The 16222-nt window shown below is 37.5% G+C and overlaps 1 protein-coding gene across 1 annotated transcript in view; it reads left to right on the top strand.

Annotated features, from left to right (window-relative positions):
* RASA2 (RAS p21 protein activator 2) overlaps positions 1–16222 on the top strand; it is a 45172-nt gene that overhangs the window by 17791 nt on the left and 11159 nt on the right. The window contains exons 6-13 of the mRNA XM_059479278.1: positions 5499–5582; positions 7397–7469; positions 8683–8759; positions 10127–10225; positions 12274–12430; positions 13576–13724; positions 14990–15104; positions 15554–15628. Of these exons, the coding sequence (XP_059335261.1) occupies positions 5499–5582; positions 7397–7469; positions 8683–8759; positions 10127–10225; positions 12274–12430; positions 13576–13724; positions 14990–15104; positions 15554–15628 (829 nt within the window). The remainder of the gene's footprint in view (positions 1–5498; positions 5583–7396; positions 7470–8682; positions 8760–10126; positions 10226–12273; positions 12431–13575; positions 13725–14989; positions 15105–15553; positions 15629–16222) is intronic.

Genomic DNA, 16222 nt, shown 5'->3' with positions numbered 1-16222 from the left:
TTGTTTATTTTAAAAACTTGCCTGAATTTTTCATATGATGAAGAAAAGTTGCATTAGAAAGTTACTGTTGCGAAGTGCAGTTTTGAGTAGGAAGTGGTTTACTCTCTGTGCCCTCTCTTAGATCTCTCTGTGACGGAGATAATTGATCAAAAGGAAGCCAGGGTTCTCTTTTGGTTGCTGCACTCGCCCACTCGCTGCCATGTGGGAGAGGACTGTGCGTTAGACACTGCTGTGTTGCATCAGTGCAGTTGGCTGAGGTTAGGAAATGCACTGAGTTCCTTAAACTCAAAATGTTCAGTAGAATTGTACCACACGTGCTGCTGCCCTTTCAATAATTTACTACATTACTAATAGATGGTACATTAATGTATTTTGCATGTATGAGAGAGTTTTGCATATTTTGCACATGTGAGAGTATGCAAAATAAGAAATCTCTCGCTGAATGTGGTATTATAGAAATGGATGTGAGGGCATTTTTGAGATGCATTTGACCTTAAAGCATGAGGAACTTACAGAAAATAGATGTGGGAGTACTACAGAGAAAATTAAACTCTTTAAAACCCTGCTTGTCCTGTAAATTTCCCATGGTAATTAGTAAATGATGCACTTCCTGCTATGCTTTTTGCTAGTCACCAGGCCCTGAGAAGACATTGAATTAGTAACTCCTTTAACAAAGCTGAAAGATAGAAAGGAGCAGAACCATGATAGAGTAAAAGAGAGACAAGGAGTGGGCACAAATTTATGTGCTGTTTCTGACTCTTTTTTATCTGTTCTAAATTGGAAAATAATGGCCAAAGGAAAAAAAAATCACTGAAAAAATAATTCTTGACATGCAGGATATGATACTTGCCTTTCAGGAGTAATATTTTACTTCATGTTCAAATTAATAGTGTCTCAATGCAATGAAAATTAGATGCTTTTAAACCTTCACCAGTTAATTTTTTTCTAGGATAGGAGAATGCTAGATACTTGTGCTGACTTCTGTGCATAGTTAAATTGCTATTGGATTTCCACTGTGTGTTCCCCGAGAATCCAGAAATTCTGCAAAGATGACAAGTAGTAGCTCCAACTTTCATTACACAAGATGAAACATGGTGTTAAGTGCACACACAATAGCAAGTAATTAAAAGGCTGTGATTCTGAGCATTACCTGAAGTCCCCTGTCGTCTTGTGGCTAAACCAAAACCATCACTGGCTCAGCAATGGATTCCTGTTGATTTGGGTCTGTAACATGGCTATAGAAACTTTTTCTGCTGGTCTTCGAGACAAGTTTTGTAATTGGGATTGTTTTAAAAACTCAATTCCAGTTGCTTTTTTTGTCATAAAGCATAGTTAATCTTCCTTTGGTGAAGGGCTGTCCTAGAGCTCATGTAGAGCAGGCTAAGCCCTGATTTTACACATAATTTTTGTATTCATTGCAGACTTGCTGTTAAGTTTCATGCAGATACACTCACAGATTGTGAATTCAAGCTTTGTTTTGTCTCTGATACAAATTGCTTCCTTTTCTGATGTGTGAATGAGGAGGAGGAAAAGTGCAAGAGATTACCTGCTGACGCAGGGGTTGGTTTTTTTTGAAACCACAGTGGTGTGTATAGTAGCACATTTCACAAATACATCCTTGCAGCTCTTGCTGGGAGTCCCTCAGAAGAGGTTTGCATGGCCATTGTTTGCGTATTTGCTGCTGCTGAAATTGATGATGCTTGAACAGTTTCTTGGCAAATTAGGCAGTTGAGTGGTGGCACCTGCCTTCTCTGAGATCAACAGCCCTTCAGCTCTGAAAGAAGGTTTTGTGTATTTACAGGGTGAATACTTCAAAGCCCAGAAATTATTTGTTACAGCCAGATTTGACTTCACTGCACATACCTTTCTAAATGAATTACACACCATGCTGTCTCCAATTGACCTGTTAGTTTGTTACTGTCCTGTTTATACTTTGTCTGCTTGCATGAAGTTGTTCTAGCAAACACAGCAGTTTTTGTGAAGTGTACATACAGATATTAATGGCTGCAGTTAGGAGTGTCTGCCTGTGGAGAACTTCAGTTGATTTGCATGGTGGAGGTAGAGTCAGCCATTGAGGGGGTTTATTGTGGACTGGGTCTTTGTAAGGACTCGATTTCATCTTTTAAGCTGAATGTATGCCAGTTATATCTGAAAAGCTCTCATTTCCTGTATGTAACTCCTCTTGCATAACAGACTTCTGAGATGAGAATTAATGAAAACTGAATCATATCTTCACTGCACTGGAACAGGGCAGCAATTGGAGAAAAGAACCAAAGTTCTGTTGCTTAGGCCGCACATAAGGATATAGAAGTCGAAAATATAAATTAAAAGGCTTCTAAGTTCCTGTCTGCTTCTTCAAAATCTATGCATTTATGCCTTTTGAATGACAGCTGTCTAGTTAAGTAGATGAAATGATTTGTCAAAGCTGAAATATTTTTACTGTGTGTTAGAAATGTATGTATTATGGTTGTCGGAATACAAGTGTATTTTTAATGTTATTTTGGTTTTTACTTGATCAAAATGTCTGGCATTTTGTTGGTGGTGGTGATTTTGCTGGGATTTCTTGGTTGTTGTTTTCCTTTTAAAGGAGACTGCAGTTGCAGTACTTTGCCTGATTCTTTAAGGAAAGGCAGCATTCCTATGAAATTTGCTGACTAGCAAACTGAGTGAGGTTTTTTTCGTTTCATTCATTTTAATTCCAGCTTTTCCATTTCTGTTAAGTCTACTCCAGTTTAGCCACTTCAAACATCTTCAGGATTTTTAAACATGTTTACCGGAGGCTGTTTGTTTAGTAGCTTAGAAGTATCAGTAATGATTCAGTGCAGTGTGCTCAGTCCCTGGGGAGGAGCAATCCAGCTCAGTAGTGCTGAGTTGATTTAATGGCTTCCTATCCCTAATGGCTGCTTGCCTTTGGAGCCTGGGAGGGCTCCTGCATGAGCAGAGTGATTCAGTTTGCCAAACTGACAAGTGGCTTTTAGGTTAAAAGCTTCCTGTGAGGGTGGTAAACAGAAGCAGCAGTTCAGCTGACTTGGCTGTGCTGTCACATAGGTGTCTAAAGCAGACTCCAGGCTGTACCTGCAGACTGAAGGGATGGATCTGACTGGCTACCTTGGAGTGAGAGATGGAAGGGGAGGAGGAGGTCAGGTAAATTTGGAAGAAGAGAGAGATTTGGGGATATTGGGAGTTGATGGACAGGGGAGATGTTGGACCAGGACAGGCTGTCTGATAAACTGGGCAGACTGCACTTGCTGGCAGCAGAGCTGGGGTTTGGACAGGAGGCGAGGATGGAGCGCTAGAGCTGCCTCCACAGGGACACCAGCTGGAGCATGAAATCAACTTGAAGTGACAGATCCATATGATGAATCAGAGATTTTAGTTCTGCTGCAAGGCTGTGAAGTTGTCAGTAAAATGTTTTTCAATTTGCAGGAAATCACAAACAAGCCTTTCTTTAGTTTGTGTATGTTGTGGTCAAGAGAACAGAACAAGCTGTGTAACTGAAAGTCCCACAGACTCGTATCTGTTTGCTAGAGAAATCCAGGAGCTTGGTGATCATGTCAAAGACTGTAAGGAGAGAAATTCTTATCAAAACAGCTGAATTCTCTTCAGAAAAGCTTGGCTGATCCATCTGCTATGAATTTCTTATCAGGTTCAAGCTGCAGCTGATTTATAGGTACACTCAGCACTCACACCTGAAACTACAAAACCTGAGGAGCTGCAGAGGGTGTTTTATGCTACAGTATGCCCATCAGTCTGAAAGAATAGAGTCCTGCCTCAGATCAGATACCCCAAATGACTAAAAAGTCTAGACAGTTTAATTTTGTTGCCACTCTTCTGTGCCACTTATGTGTTGGAGGAGGAATCAATTAATGCTTATGAAACAACTGGATGTTTCAAGAACTCATTTAAATGGTGGGTTTGAAGTCACTGTAGTGTTCATTGTGATTCAAAAATTATTGAAATGCTGAAGGCCATGTGCTTGATAACTGGAAGAAAAATAACAAATTATTGTGTAGTGGTTCAGCACTAAATGTTCCCTGAACTGGCTAAGACAAAGGGACTTTTAGGAGGGGAAAATACCATCTGGTTTATAATTGTGCATACTCCAAAGAGGGTGGAGTTTTGAGGCAGCACAGGAGTGTTAGTGTCTGTTGTTTCCACTCTTGTGTTTGAATCTGCAGCTCCTGTTATTCTTTTTAACAACATTTTTCTGCAGTACATAAAGCATTTATTTTAAAGTGTGGGCAGCTACATAACTTCCACTTGATCTACACAACTTATTATTCCACATTATGATATTGGAACATTTACTTAATTGTTCATATGAATTTAAAGTTTTCTCCTTAAGTTGACTAGGTTTTGGATTTTAGTCAAACTAGCAAATTATGACAATTGAAGTTTTCTTGCTTTAATTTAGTTAAATTCCTGCAATAGAGCTAAAAAAATATATTATTTTAAAGAGAACATGAATACAACATTCGGATCTTATGACATTTTGTAATCTGCAGAATGTTTCTGGACTTAAACTACATGTTGTATGTGTTACATTAGAGCATCATTTTGCTAAAAAGTCTGGTTTCTGCTATGAATTTACAAACTCTTCTGCTTCACTTCAGTTGTTCCAGCTTTTTTCAGTTAATGCTCATATGTGGGCAGCATCTGAAGGTTAGGCAGCTTGCTGACCCAGCTCTGTGTTGCTGCTGTGGTGATTCAAAGATTGCAAGACTTTAGAAAAGGTCCAGAAAAGGTTTCTCTGTCTCCATGAGCATTAATTGACAACCATCCTGTCCCTTTTGCATCAGGGCTGATGAACAGTGTGCCTGGGTACCTGTTAAACACCAGTTTACCACTTGCTGTATGAATTACAGAAGACAACAGAATTTTTAAAAGGGTCATTTAACCTTGATGGTAATTTAACCCTAAACATGGACTATTGTGAAAAAAGATTGAAAATAAACCTTAGGCACTATTTCAAAGATAGAGCTATAACTATATATATAATAGTTTAAGGTGCTTAATTTTAAATATCGTTTCAGGATTTGACTTAGCATTTCTTAGCATAACTCAGAATGTAATTAATTCAAAATGAAATATTTCAGTCTGTTTCAATGCCTTCCAGATATAGTTGCTGCCATTGGTTGAGGCCAGATAGCTTTTCAAATTTAAGTTAATGAAATCTGCAATTTTTCCCTACATATAGCAGTTCATTTTATACTTAGGATTTTGTCATTTATGTGTGATACTGGAGTGTCTTTATCAAAGCAATTCCAAGACTTTTGTTCTCAGAGAGCCCCTCAAGTCTGACTGTATACTTGAGTATTATTTTGTGTTACCATCTAGAGATCTTCTTCAAGTATATGCAGCATGTTGGATCATTGTATAGCTATGTCTGTCTGTTATACAGCAGGACAAAAAGTTTTCAAAAAGCAAGCATTGTTTGGATTTTATTTTTTTAAGCCAAATAATTGCTTCACTGATCATTGTTTGCCTTTTCCTTGTAGCATAAAGGAGTGCCATGGGTTACCTCTTATAAACGGACAGAATTGTGATCCTTATGCAACAGTCTCTCTCGTGGGGCCTTCCAGGTAACATTTTAATATAAAATGAATAAGTCTAAAAATGCTGTGATGTTGAATTAGAAAAGAAAGTCATAGGTTTTAAGCAAAATCTTTAAATCACAAAAAAATCTTCCAGTGCTCTCATGCGTACATCACATCTCCATGGAGACTGTTCTCTCCCTTCCCTGCCATATGCTCCAGACTGGGATGGTGTTTGGTCTGTCTGAATTGTTTGCACTAGTCAAGAGCCACTTATGACTCAGTTCTTTCTTTTTTTTCTGTTTTGTATTGGATTTCTGCACTGTACTTCTGTTAATTTATGTGAAATTCCTGTATGTCCTGATGTAGCCAGTTGCTCCCTCACCTTCCTCTCTTCTCTGTTTTTCCTATGTGGGTTTCTTTGCAGCAGATGTGTAGTAACTGGGAGGAGATGAGGGAGGAGAGGTTCTGGAACACCTTCAGGATATTGCCTTCAATGTCCAGACAGTTCAAACATCTCCTTGTTTGGGACCAGTAATCCTCAATAACTGCTGGGTTTTTTCATTTAAGAAAAATCCCCCATCCCACATATTCACTATGGGCAAGTCCCTGCCCAATAAGGCAGATAAGTTTCAGTTGCTTCTTTTTTGCCACATCAGACCCTTTCCTTTCTCCTGTGCTGAGGAATTGCCCTTGTGAGCACAGTGCCAGGATGGGTTGTACCAGACTTGCTTGGCTTAAAGACTGGAAGGATTGGCCCTGAGTAAGCTCTGCATGGAGCATTTTTTTTTCTCCTTGGTAATAAAGAATCACATTTTTTAGGTTTGGCTTGGGGGGTTTTTTGTTTTGTTTGTTTGTTTGGGTTTTTCCTAAGGGGACTAGGGAGGCTCATCCAGTATACTTAGGCATCATGGGGCCAAGTGGCAAAGAAGGTAAATTGACATCCATTTTCTGTTTGAGCCCTGTGTATGGATGGAAGTGGGAGAATGTTGGTCCCACAAAAGAGTTATCCTGTTAATATGGGAATGTATGTGCAAATCTGACAGGAATTCCTGGTTGAGATTTTCCAATCTTATGCATGTGTGACTCATGTACCATGACTGGAATATTTATATGTCCAGTGCCTGAAAATAGGTAGTTTATACTTAGGGCAGTTTTTCTTCTCCCTCGTCTTTCTCACGTATTTTATATTTCTTTCTTTTGGAAAGCCATTTTATACTACCACAGCCCTTTGCTAAATAAATAAATAAACAAAACTTTATTCCTTTATAAAACTTGTGGGTTGGTTTTGGTTGTTTGTTTGTTTGTTTTTTGGGTTTTTTTTTAAATTTTACAAGGAAGTGGGGGCAGTTGTTTTGTTTGACCCTGTGCTGCTTCATGAGCAGCAGTTGTTTTTAAAGAAAACCTTCAGTGTCTTGGGTATAAGCCCCTTTCTGTAAAGGAGTAGTGGATGTTTCACCAGCAAAAGAGGGTGGGAAAAACAGAAACTGCAGCTGAACAAGACAAGGAAAAGTGTGCTCATTACCTTCAGGCAGTGGTAAAGAAATTTAAATTTTAAATACATTAGAAATTGTTCATGTATTTTAATTAATATATGTAAGTTTTGCCTGTTTGTGAAATTAAATACAACATTTGAGTTGGATAGATGCATGGCTAGATACAGCATTTAAAATTTTAGCTCTTTAATCTGTATTGTGAAGACGAACTAATTTCATTTTAAGATTTTCCTCATTGATCAGAGTGAATTGTAGAATAACAAAAAATGTTTTAACTTAAATGCATGGGTCCTTCTTGACGATAGAATGTCTTTATAATTGTGTGTTTAAGTTGTCTATGGTAAAAATTTTACCACATTGGAACAGGAATGACCAAAAGAAGACCAAAGTTAAGAAGAAAACAAGCAATCCGCAGTTTAATGAAACATTTTATTTTGAGGTAACTTTTTGTGTGCTGTTCTTCCTGTTTATTCATTTTATGCAACCCTTCAGGTAATTTTAAGCAAGCTGCATAGCAATACCTAATGCAGAAAGCTCTCTTCAGGCAAATTGAAGAGCTTTAACTGGCCTCTCAAATGTAAGTAGATGACATACTTCAATTTCTGCCAGACAATAGCATTCTCCTCCAATTGCTGTGTGAAAAATTACTTTCTCATGAGCACATATATGAAGGTAATTTTCTGTCTTGAATCACTTTATATATCATTTGTCGCCATCTGGAGTTCCGAGATAACTTAACCCATCCCGTGGACTCCTATTTAAATATTTTCAAGCTTGACCTAAAAAACCCAAACAACTTATTTATTTAATAAACTAATATTATGATTATACCCAAAAAAGTTTATTTTATTTTAGAAAGTTTACTTTGTTGTTATTTAGGAGTTGATTTCAATTCTACGTGAGCTATCTGACAAAGAAACGATGAGTTTAAATTTTCATCTGATTTGTGTCAGTAATAAAATTCAGATTTGCATTAAAAGCATGCTGTACTGAGAGTTGGAAGGAGTACAACTGTTGCATGTGCTTCAAATAAATCCTTCTGTGGGACTTGAGTGAGAAATAGTTTCATACCTATGCACAGTTTCAGTGCATGTGTGTGTGTCAGTTGACCTGCTCAAGAATACTGAGTTTGATTTCTTAAGAAGTTAGATATTAGTAAAAATGTAAATGTGATCCAAACCACTCTGGTAACTTTTTGACTGATGATTTATTGGAGTTAAATTGAGAATGCAGTCAGTCAAGAAATGAGGAAAGTGTGGATGAGAGGTTACAATTGTTGTAACTAGGGCAAGAAGAGTGGGTTTCCTATTTGTTGTTTCTTTAAATATTTCAGAACTGACTTCAGTGCTTTCATAGGGCTCATGCTAAAAGAAAAAAAAAATTGCCAGTTTCCTGTCATACTACTTGTTTTTTCTAATAGATCTATACTCCAATTGCCTCATTTATCAGCCTTCAGTAGGCTCCACCATGAACCCTTCTTGACCGATTTTTCTCCTGCTTTCTGGAAAAGGACAGTTTGTTTGGCCAACTGACCTTTTTCCTTTCTATAAGGAGCAGTAGCTATTTACCTATGCTAGAGGCAGGGAATGTTTTATTTGATTTTTGATATCCATAATACAAAAAATGTGTTAATAGCAGGAATTTACTTGCAGGTAACCAGGTCCAGCAGTTACACCAAAAAGTCCCAGTTTCAGGTGGAAGAAGAAGATATTGAGAAACTAGAAGTCAGGTAAGTTATGTGGATTAGAAAGTGATTTCACAGAATCATTAACAAATCATAATATTTTATCATCAAGACAATAAATACCTGTTTTATCTTAGTTTAGCTTCATAGAATTACTGATCAGACTTGTAGAAAAGATGACAGAAAATTTCTTTCTTTTTTACTTGTATTTCTTACTGAAGATGAGGTTTTTTATTTTGAAGTAAATAGTGGTTGAGTGTATCTAGCATTCCTGTGCCTGTGAGTAAAGAGGTATGAATACCTTATATCAAATTATATTTATTTGGGCAGAATATTGGTAATAGAACTTTTACTGAAGGATACCAGCATACCTGATCCTAGTCTATATTTTCAAATATAGTTGGTTGGTTTAATAAAAAAAGAGAAGAAAGCCTCTTTTATGAGATTCTTACAATTTCATTTTGCTTTTTAGAGGAACATTTGTCTTTCATCTTTTCCTTGCAAACGCAAATACTCAAAGTAGGTTCCCCTTTTCTGCTGCTTTCCCCTCAGAGCAGGTCTTTGTGTATTTATGCAATGTAGTTAGAACTGCAGAGAGCCCTGTACTCAGTTTCTTGTCTTTCTTGTGCTCCTGCACATACATGCACCAAATTTGCTGAATGACAGAAAGTCTTCAAGGCCAGCACATGTTTCCTAACAGGCATCAGAAGAATAATTTATCAGTTAATCCACACAGCCATTATAGAACTAACTTAGTATGTGTGTTTTTAACTATTAGCTTCATTTTAAGACTGTATATTTCATTGTAGATGCAAGTATATTTAGAAAAAGTCATGCCCCAACAAATCTAGTTGTCTTTTTTTTTTTGTTTTGTTTTTGTTTTTTTTTTTTTTGTTCTTAACAACTGCTGTCTGTCAGAAATGTCAGAGAGGTAAGAAGTACTAGAGCAAAGCAAGGGTGCATGTGTGGAGCCGGATTCCGTTGGAGGTTGTAAGCGTACGAGCTGCTGCTTGGAGAAACAAGCGCATGTCTTGGTGTGGCATTGCAGTGTCCCAGGCTCTAGCAGTTAGGTAGATATTTAAATATATTGGTTAAAAAGTTCACTGGAATTGCCCGAGAAGAAATGTGCAGAGTTTTGGGGGTGGAGACTGCGCAGAAGCCGTACATTGTGCCAGTATCACTCTTGTTTTACTGATGCAAGGTCTGCAATCTTAACTTTCACTGTTTGTTTCTTTATATGTTCTTTATGGATTAATAAGCCACTTGTTTGAGTCTTCTTGGTTTATTTAGAATGGAGTGAGATTTCTAACATTTGCTGCCTGCATGCATGTGGATTAGTGCTGTAAGGCAGTTATTGTAAACTTGTTTATTTCTCTCTGGGAGAAAAAATTAAGCAATGTTCTTGTTTTCAGGGTTGACCTATGGAATAATGGCAATCTGGTACAAGACATCTTTCTAGGAGAAATTAAGGTTCCTGTGAAGGTGTTAAGAAATGATTCCTTTCAAGCATGGTGAGAAATGGTGATTCAGAAGTGAATTTGCTCGTCTTGCACGTGTTTTCTTGCAACGTATATGTTTTATTCTACCTATTCATTAAACCATGTCTTCCTGTCCTAATCTAGGTGAAACTTGTTTCTAGAGTCTCCCTGCTCAATAAATTAGCCTTGTCAGCAGGTACATTTAGCTCTGCTCTTCCCCATGTCTGCACCTAGTCACAGCATAGTTGGTGTTTGAAGGGGATGTGTGGAGAGTGAAGGGAAGATGGACTGTAACTGTCTTTTGGTCAGGTTGCTGGATTTCAGCGATCTCTGTGTGCTCTCCAGCCTACCCAGCACTCATAACGCAATTCCTAAGTTAGACTTCCACAATGACCAATGAGGAATTGATTTGATCATTAAGTATGGCTTTTTTTTCTGCCTTGGGGAGACTCTGGAAGTATCTTCTAGAAGCAGCCCAACATCATATCAGGGGAGCAGGCACAGGAGCTGGAAGGGTGAGGTATGAAGGGAGTTCAGGAAATAAACATTTCGGTGTGGGACATCTCAGCACCCTCCTTCCTGATGGTTTTGGAAGCAGGAGCCCATCTCTAGCTCCTTTGCTGTCCCAAATGCTTAGCAGCAGGAAGCCATGAGTGCAAGGGATTTGAGTGCTTCCAAGTGTGTAAAATATTCTGCCTTTAGTGAACCTTTCAGTACAGGAAAAAGCATGGAGGAAGCGCTTTCATATCCACACAGAAAACAGATGGGAAGGACATGTGTAAATAAGAACTAAATGTAACACAGGTCTTGGCCAGGAACCATTATGGCTCTGCTCCATGTACCCACCTCAGGCTCCAAGTGTCTTCTTGGAAGTGTCTTCTTGGATGCTGAACTCAGACTCTTGGTGCTTGAATGTGATCCTGTAGGTGTTTGTGTTGGAGTTTCTGGTTTTTTGCATGGTGTATTGCAGTCACAGGCTTGTTCTGCTAGTGTCTCATCTACAGCTGTATGACTATATTAACATAAAAACAGGCCTCTGTCAACAACCTGCAGAGAGAAAGATTGTATCAGCATGGGCTCATTGCCTGTGAGCTGTGTTTGTGTGTAGCTTTTTGAACTGACCTAACTCATGTCTAGTTCTCTTGTGTCTGCTAATATGCATTGTAGGCACACACACAATCTGCTTATAAAAAACAGTTCTGTGATTAAAAATAACAAATCTTTTATACTATTGCTAATTTGTGTAATATGATTTTGAATGCAACTGAAGTACAGCAGTGAAATTATCTGTATCACTAAATATTTGGAAAATAAGCCTAGGAGTCATGTTGTTAAGGAGAGGTTCTCCTGGTAAATCAGTTTTATTTTTTGTTAGCACGCCTTCTTGGACACTGCATCTGATCATGAAAAAAAGATGTCTGATGTCCTGATTGTAGAGATCCAGACATACATGATTGTAAAAGAATATTTGGAGATGGGGTTTCAGTTTGTTGGGATGAGTGTTATAACTACTGTGACACCACTTAAGCTGTGAACGTTTTTGTAGGGCTGCACCTCCTGTTGGAATGCAGTGAAACTGCAGCCAGTGAATTGTTCAATGTATTTTGTATTAAGAGTAGAAAAAAAACCAGCCCTTTCCCCATACTTGTTTCTCAGGAGTGGAGCCTGTTAATATTATGTGTTTTTTCTGTTCTCAGACAAGACCATTTTAACTCTTCACATTACCTGTTTCACCTGCAGTGTCCAACACCCTAAATACAATCTAGATGTAAAATTAGATGGCCCAGTGTAATCTCAAACTATTCCTCCTATCCCCTGTTAACCTGCAAAAAGTATATCATATGCTACTGTTTGCAAAGATGTGAGAAAATAAATATAAGTTCCATTATGTGTTAAAGCTGAATTAAATGCTGCTCATGTTTTTACTTTTGTGTCTCAAGGGGGTTTTTTTGTGAATTTTTGCTGGTTTTCAGATACAATGCATGTATACTGAAATAGTTAAATGTGATACTTTGCTTTATTATGGAATTAGTCGAATGAAATAGGTATCTAGTATTTTGTAATTGTCCTGTTGCTTACAGGTACTTACTTCAGCCAAGAGAAAATGGAAACAAGTCTTCTAAAACTGATGATTTGGGGTCACTTAGGTTAAATATCTGTTACACTGAAGACTGTGTACTTCCATCTGAGTACTACAGTTCTCTAAGGAACTTGCTGCTAAAATCTTCAGATGTTCAGGTACTTTTGTTGAAAATTTCATTGAAGTGAAAACTAAATTGGATTATGCAGTTGTGAGACAATATGAATTACTCATATCTAGATAATTGGTTTTGTTTCTTTGTATAAATTACTTCTGTCACACCCAGATGAACAGCTTCTAGAGCTCTTACTTCTGCTCCAGGAATTTCTTCTTATTTTAGAAGAACCAGAGGAGACAGGAAAATAATCTATGCTATGTGCCTGGAGGAGATAAAATACTTTTTTCTTTTTGGTTGCTCTTTTCAACATTGTATTTTTCCATTGGCATCTATTGGCTTCTTGGATTTAGAGGTTTTCCAGGGATGCTGATTCATTATTGGCACTGAAGGGCGGATAATTAACAAAAACGATCTACTTCAGAATTTATTTCAAATTCTACTTCTGAATTGCCTTCCCCAGGATGTTAATCAGCATGACTGGATTTCTCACCAGGACATGGTGACAAAGAGGGAAGTGTGGTGGAGTATTTGCATAACACTGGGACAGGAATCAAATAGTAGTAACCAGACTTTATCTTCTTCAGTCTTTTACAGCTTTTCATCAATTCAGTGTTAGTGAAGTACTGACAGAGGAGAAGAAAGAGGAAGCAGATGTGACTCAAGTTTTTGCTGGCCAATATTCAAATACTGCTTCACTGGAATTCAGGAATAGCTGAGTATATAGGTAGCAGCAGTCAGCAGTGGTCTTTTCTACTGAAATAATACAGTTTTTGTATTGAAATTCCCAAATGTACAGTGGCAGCAAACACATTAGAAGAGTAAGAACTTTATTTTAATGTCCCCTGATTGCAGTTTTAAAAGTCTATAAAGATATATGACGTTGTAGTAAAACAACTGCTTTCTGTCTCTAGCTTGGGTTTGTGACAAAGCCATAGTGTAACCCTTTAGGGAGAATGAGTAGGATGAGTAGCTACTGAATTCCATTCTTGAATGTATTTATAGAGTGGATAATATTACTTTTCAATCAAGTATCTCTGGAATGAAAGCTTTTAATTGCCATGTTACGCAGCAGATATTCAATCTTTCTGTTAACCAACTATGTTATTAGATTTGATCTGTACTTTTTCAAATACACAAAGAACATTTAACTACTTTACTCAGATTTTGTATTCTGCTCTCTCACAGCCCATTTCTGCATCTGCTGCCTACATTCTGAGCGAGGTGTGTCGAGACAAGTGTGATGCTGTGCTGCCCCTGGTACGGCTGCTGCTGCACCACCATAAGCTGGTTCCCTTTGTTGCAGCAGTGGCAGAACTGGATCTGAGGGACACCCAGTATGTATTTGATGTTTATTGATGTCATGCTTTCTAAAATTAGAGTTTCACAGGGCTTCATGATACAACACTGATACGTAAGCCCTTTGGTTTCTTTCTCTCACGTAAAACTGACTAAATATATTCATCTTTTAATGCTCATTTTGAAAAACATTCATTAAAATAATTTTGAAGCTGGGAGTCAGAGTTAAGGGTGCTGGGCAGTTTGGTAAAACTTTGTCTTAGAGTACATAGTGTTTATTTTAAATTTCTTTATTTGGCCACTCTTCAAATTTTACTGTGCATTGTATCAAAACTTATAAACTTATATGGAACATCTTTAAGTTGCTGAAAATCCTACCCTGTTTCTTTTAACATGGGGCTTAAATGAAGGCTGCTCTCTTTCTGCAAAGATGCCATGTAATTAAGAATGTGGCCTGCATGCCTTGCAGGTAGGAAGCACTGGAGTTTTTCCAAGTAGCAGCCTGTGGTCTGTGAGTTTGCAGCTCTGTGGTTAGGAGAGAAATAAGGCAGATGTGAGTAGCAACCAGTGCACTGCCAGGTCATGTCCAGTGGAGGTGAGGCAGGCATTGTGTCACCACAGGACAGTTCATTTCAAAGCACTTAGTCTTGATTTAAATAATGCAAGACAGCTTAACTGTGTAGAAAGAGGTGACTCATAGAAAATAATTTTCTAAACTGCATTTTAGTACACACATTCCATTGTAATTGAACTGTAACAAAGGCAGCTTAAACTAAATCTCTCAGATTAGAAAGATACACTTTGCACACCTGGCTGTCAGTTTTCTTCAACAACTATAATGAATAAAAATATAACCTTGGATTAAATTATCTTTTGCTTTAAGTGTCTGGGTTTATTGATGTAGTGTAGCAGTGTGCTATAGCTCCAGAATTTTTTACCATGACTACTGCAGAAAGAATTGTATATTGCTGACGTACAATTTTCATTGTTTTGGAATTTTCTCCAGTTGTTCTTTCTCATGTTCCACACTGCACTATAACTTTAATTGCATAAAATTTCTTAGACTTTTTCTTATGGTTTTATTTATGTTCCCGGGTTTGGTAATTGCTGTAATAATGTTCTTGTTTATACTCTTTTTGTTACTGAGTGCCATTGGAAGCTTGGTGCATGTGTTCTGGGATTCCTGATTAAAATATATTACAAATACTTTTAAAATATTTAATAGCAAGATAGAGTATAAATTGAATTTTTTTACTGAACTTGTTTTTTCCCTATTCAAATAAAATAATTTCTTTTCTTGCAGAGAAGCAAACACAATCTTCAGAGGCAACTCATTAGCAACTCGGTGTGTGGATGAAATGATGAAAATAGTGGGGAAGCACTACCTAAAGGTTACTTTGAAACCTGTTATTGATGAGGTATGTTATCCTGCTGAAACTTCTTTGGGGAAGCTCAACCCCCTCTGGTATCCTTCTCTGTTGGATAGACATTCCTGTTTTAGCTCTGTGGCAGGAATAATTCGGGTAGGGGAATCCTAGAGGAAAAATTAATTGAACGATAATTGCTCAAGTTTAGTGGGAGGAGCTGTGTCTTGTTATTTATGTTCCAGATGCTTCAAAAAAAACCAGTCAATGAAAGTCATTGCAGCCTCCCAACACATTGCAGAATTTGCCCATGTGATGCTCTATGTAATCAATCCATTTGAAAAGGCACAAACAAAAGTGAGGATGGTCATTTGCATGTTGTTAGAGATGGTTAGGACCTATTTAGAATTTATTCCTAAATATAAGAATCTGTTTTTTAATGGGTGCATTTCCATACTTTGTCTGAAAAATTGAACTCCTATAGTTTTGTTTGTTTCTTTCAGATATGTGAGTCACCTAAACCCTGTGAAATAGATCCCATCAAATTAAGAGAGGGGGATAACGTGGAAATTAATATGGTGAGTTTACCAACTGGTCTTAAAATCTGAAAGAAGCATTTTTAAAAGCAGTCTTTGTAATGGAAAATGAGTAACTCACAGTAGCAATATAACTCTGCTTTCAGAGTAAACAAAGAATAAGCTGTATCTTCTTACTTGTCTTTATGAAGACAGCAATGGAAAAGTCCAGTGGAAAATGGGACAGAGAGGAGAAGCTAAAGATGACAGTCATTCTTATAAGTTTTTTGGGTGTTTGGATTCCTGATGTCCTATACTCAACATCTAGATTGGTGTGCCTAATTAGAAGTGCTCTAGCATTTTTCATTGAAGTTTTGCTGGCTGCCTCCCTCTTACCAGAGTATGCTGATGTTGAAGGCAACAGTTACTGCAATAAAATTAACGTTCACTTGATATATGTGGGAAATGTTCCTTCCTTGTTGTCAAATGACAAAACCAGGTATTGATAGGTAGTTTATATTGCTAGACACTGCTTACATACTTTTAAGTAAATATCATTAAACTACCTTTTAACAGTAGTAATGCCATATAAACTTTATGAGGCTTTTAAAATATGCTGTCAACTGTACTAGAATTCAGTATTGAATAATCAGACCA

This window comes from Ammospiza nelsoni, chromosome 10, assembly GCF_027579445.1.
Source record: "Ammospiza nelsoni isolate bAmmNel1 chromosome 10, bAmmNel1.pri, whole genome shotgun sequence".
NCBI lineage: Eukaryota > Metazoa > Chordata > Aves > Passeriformes > Passerellidae > Ammospiza > Ammospiza nelsoni.
This window is presented reverse-complemented; position numbering and strand designations above follow the sequence as displayed.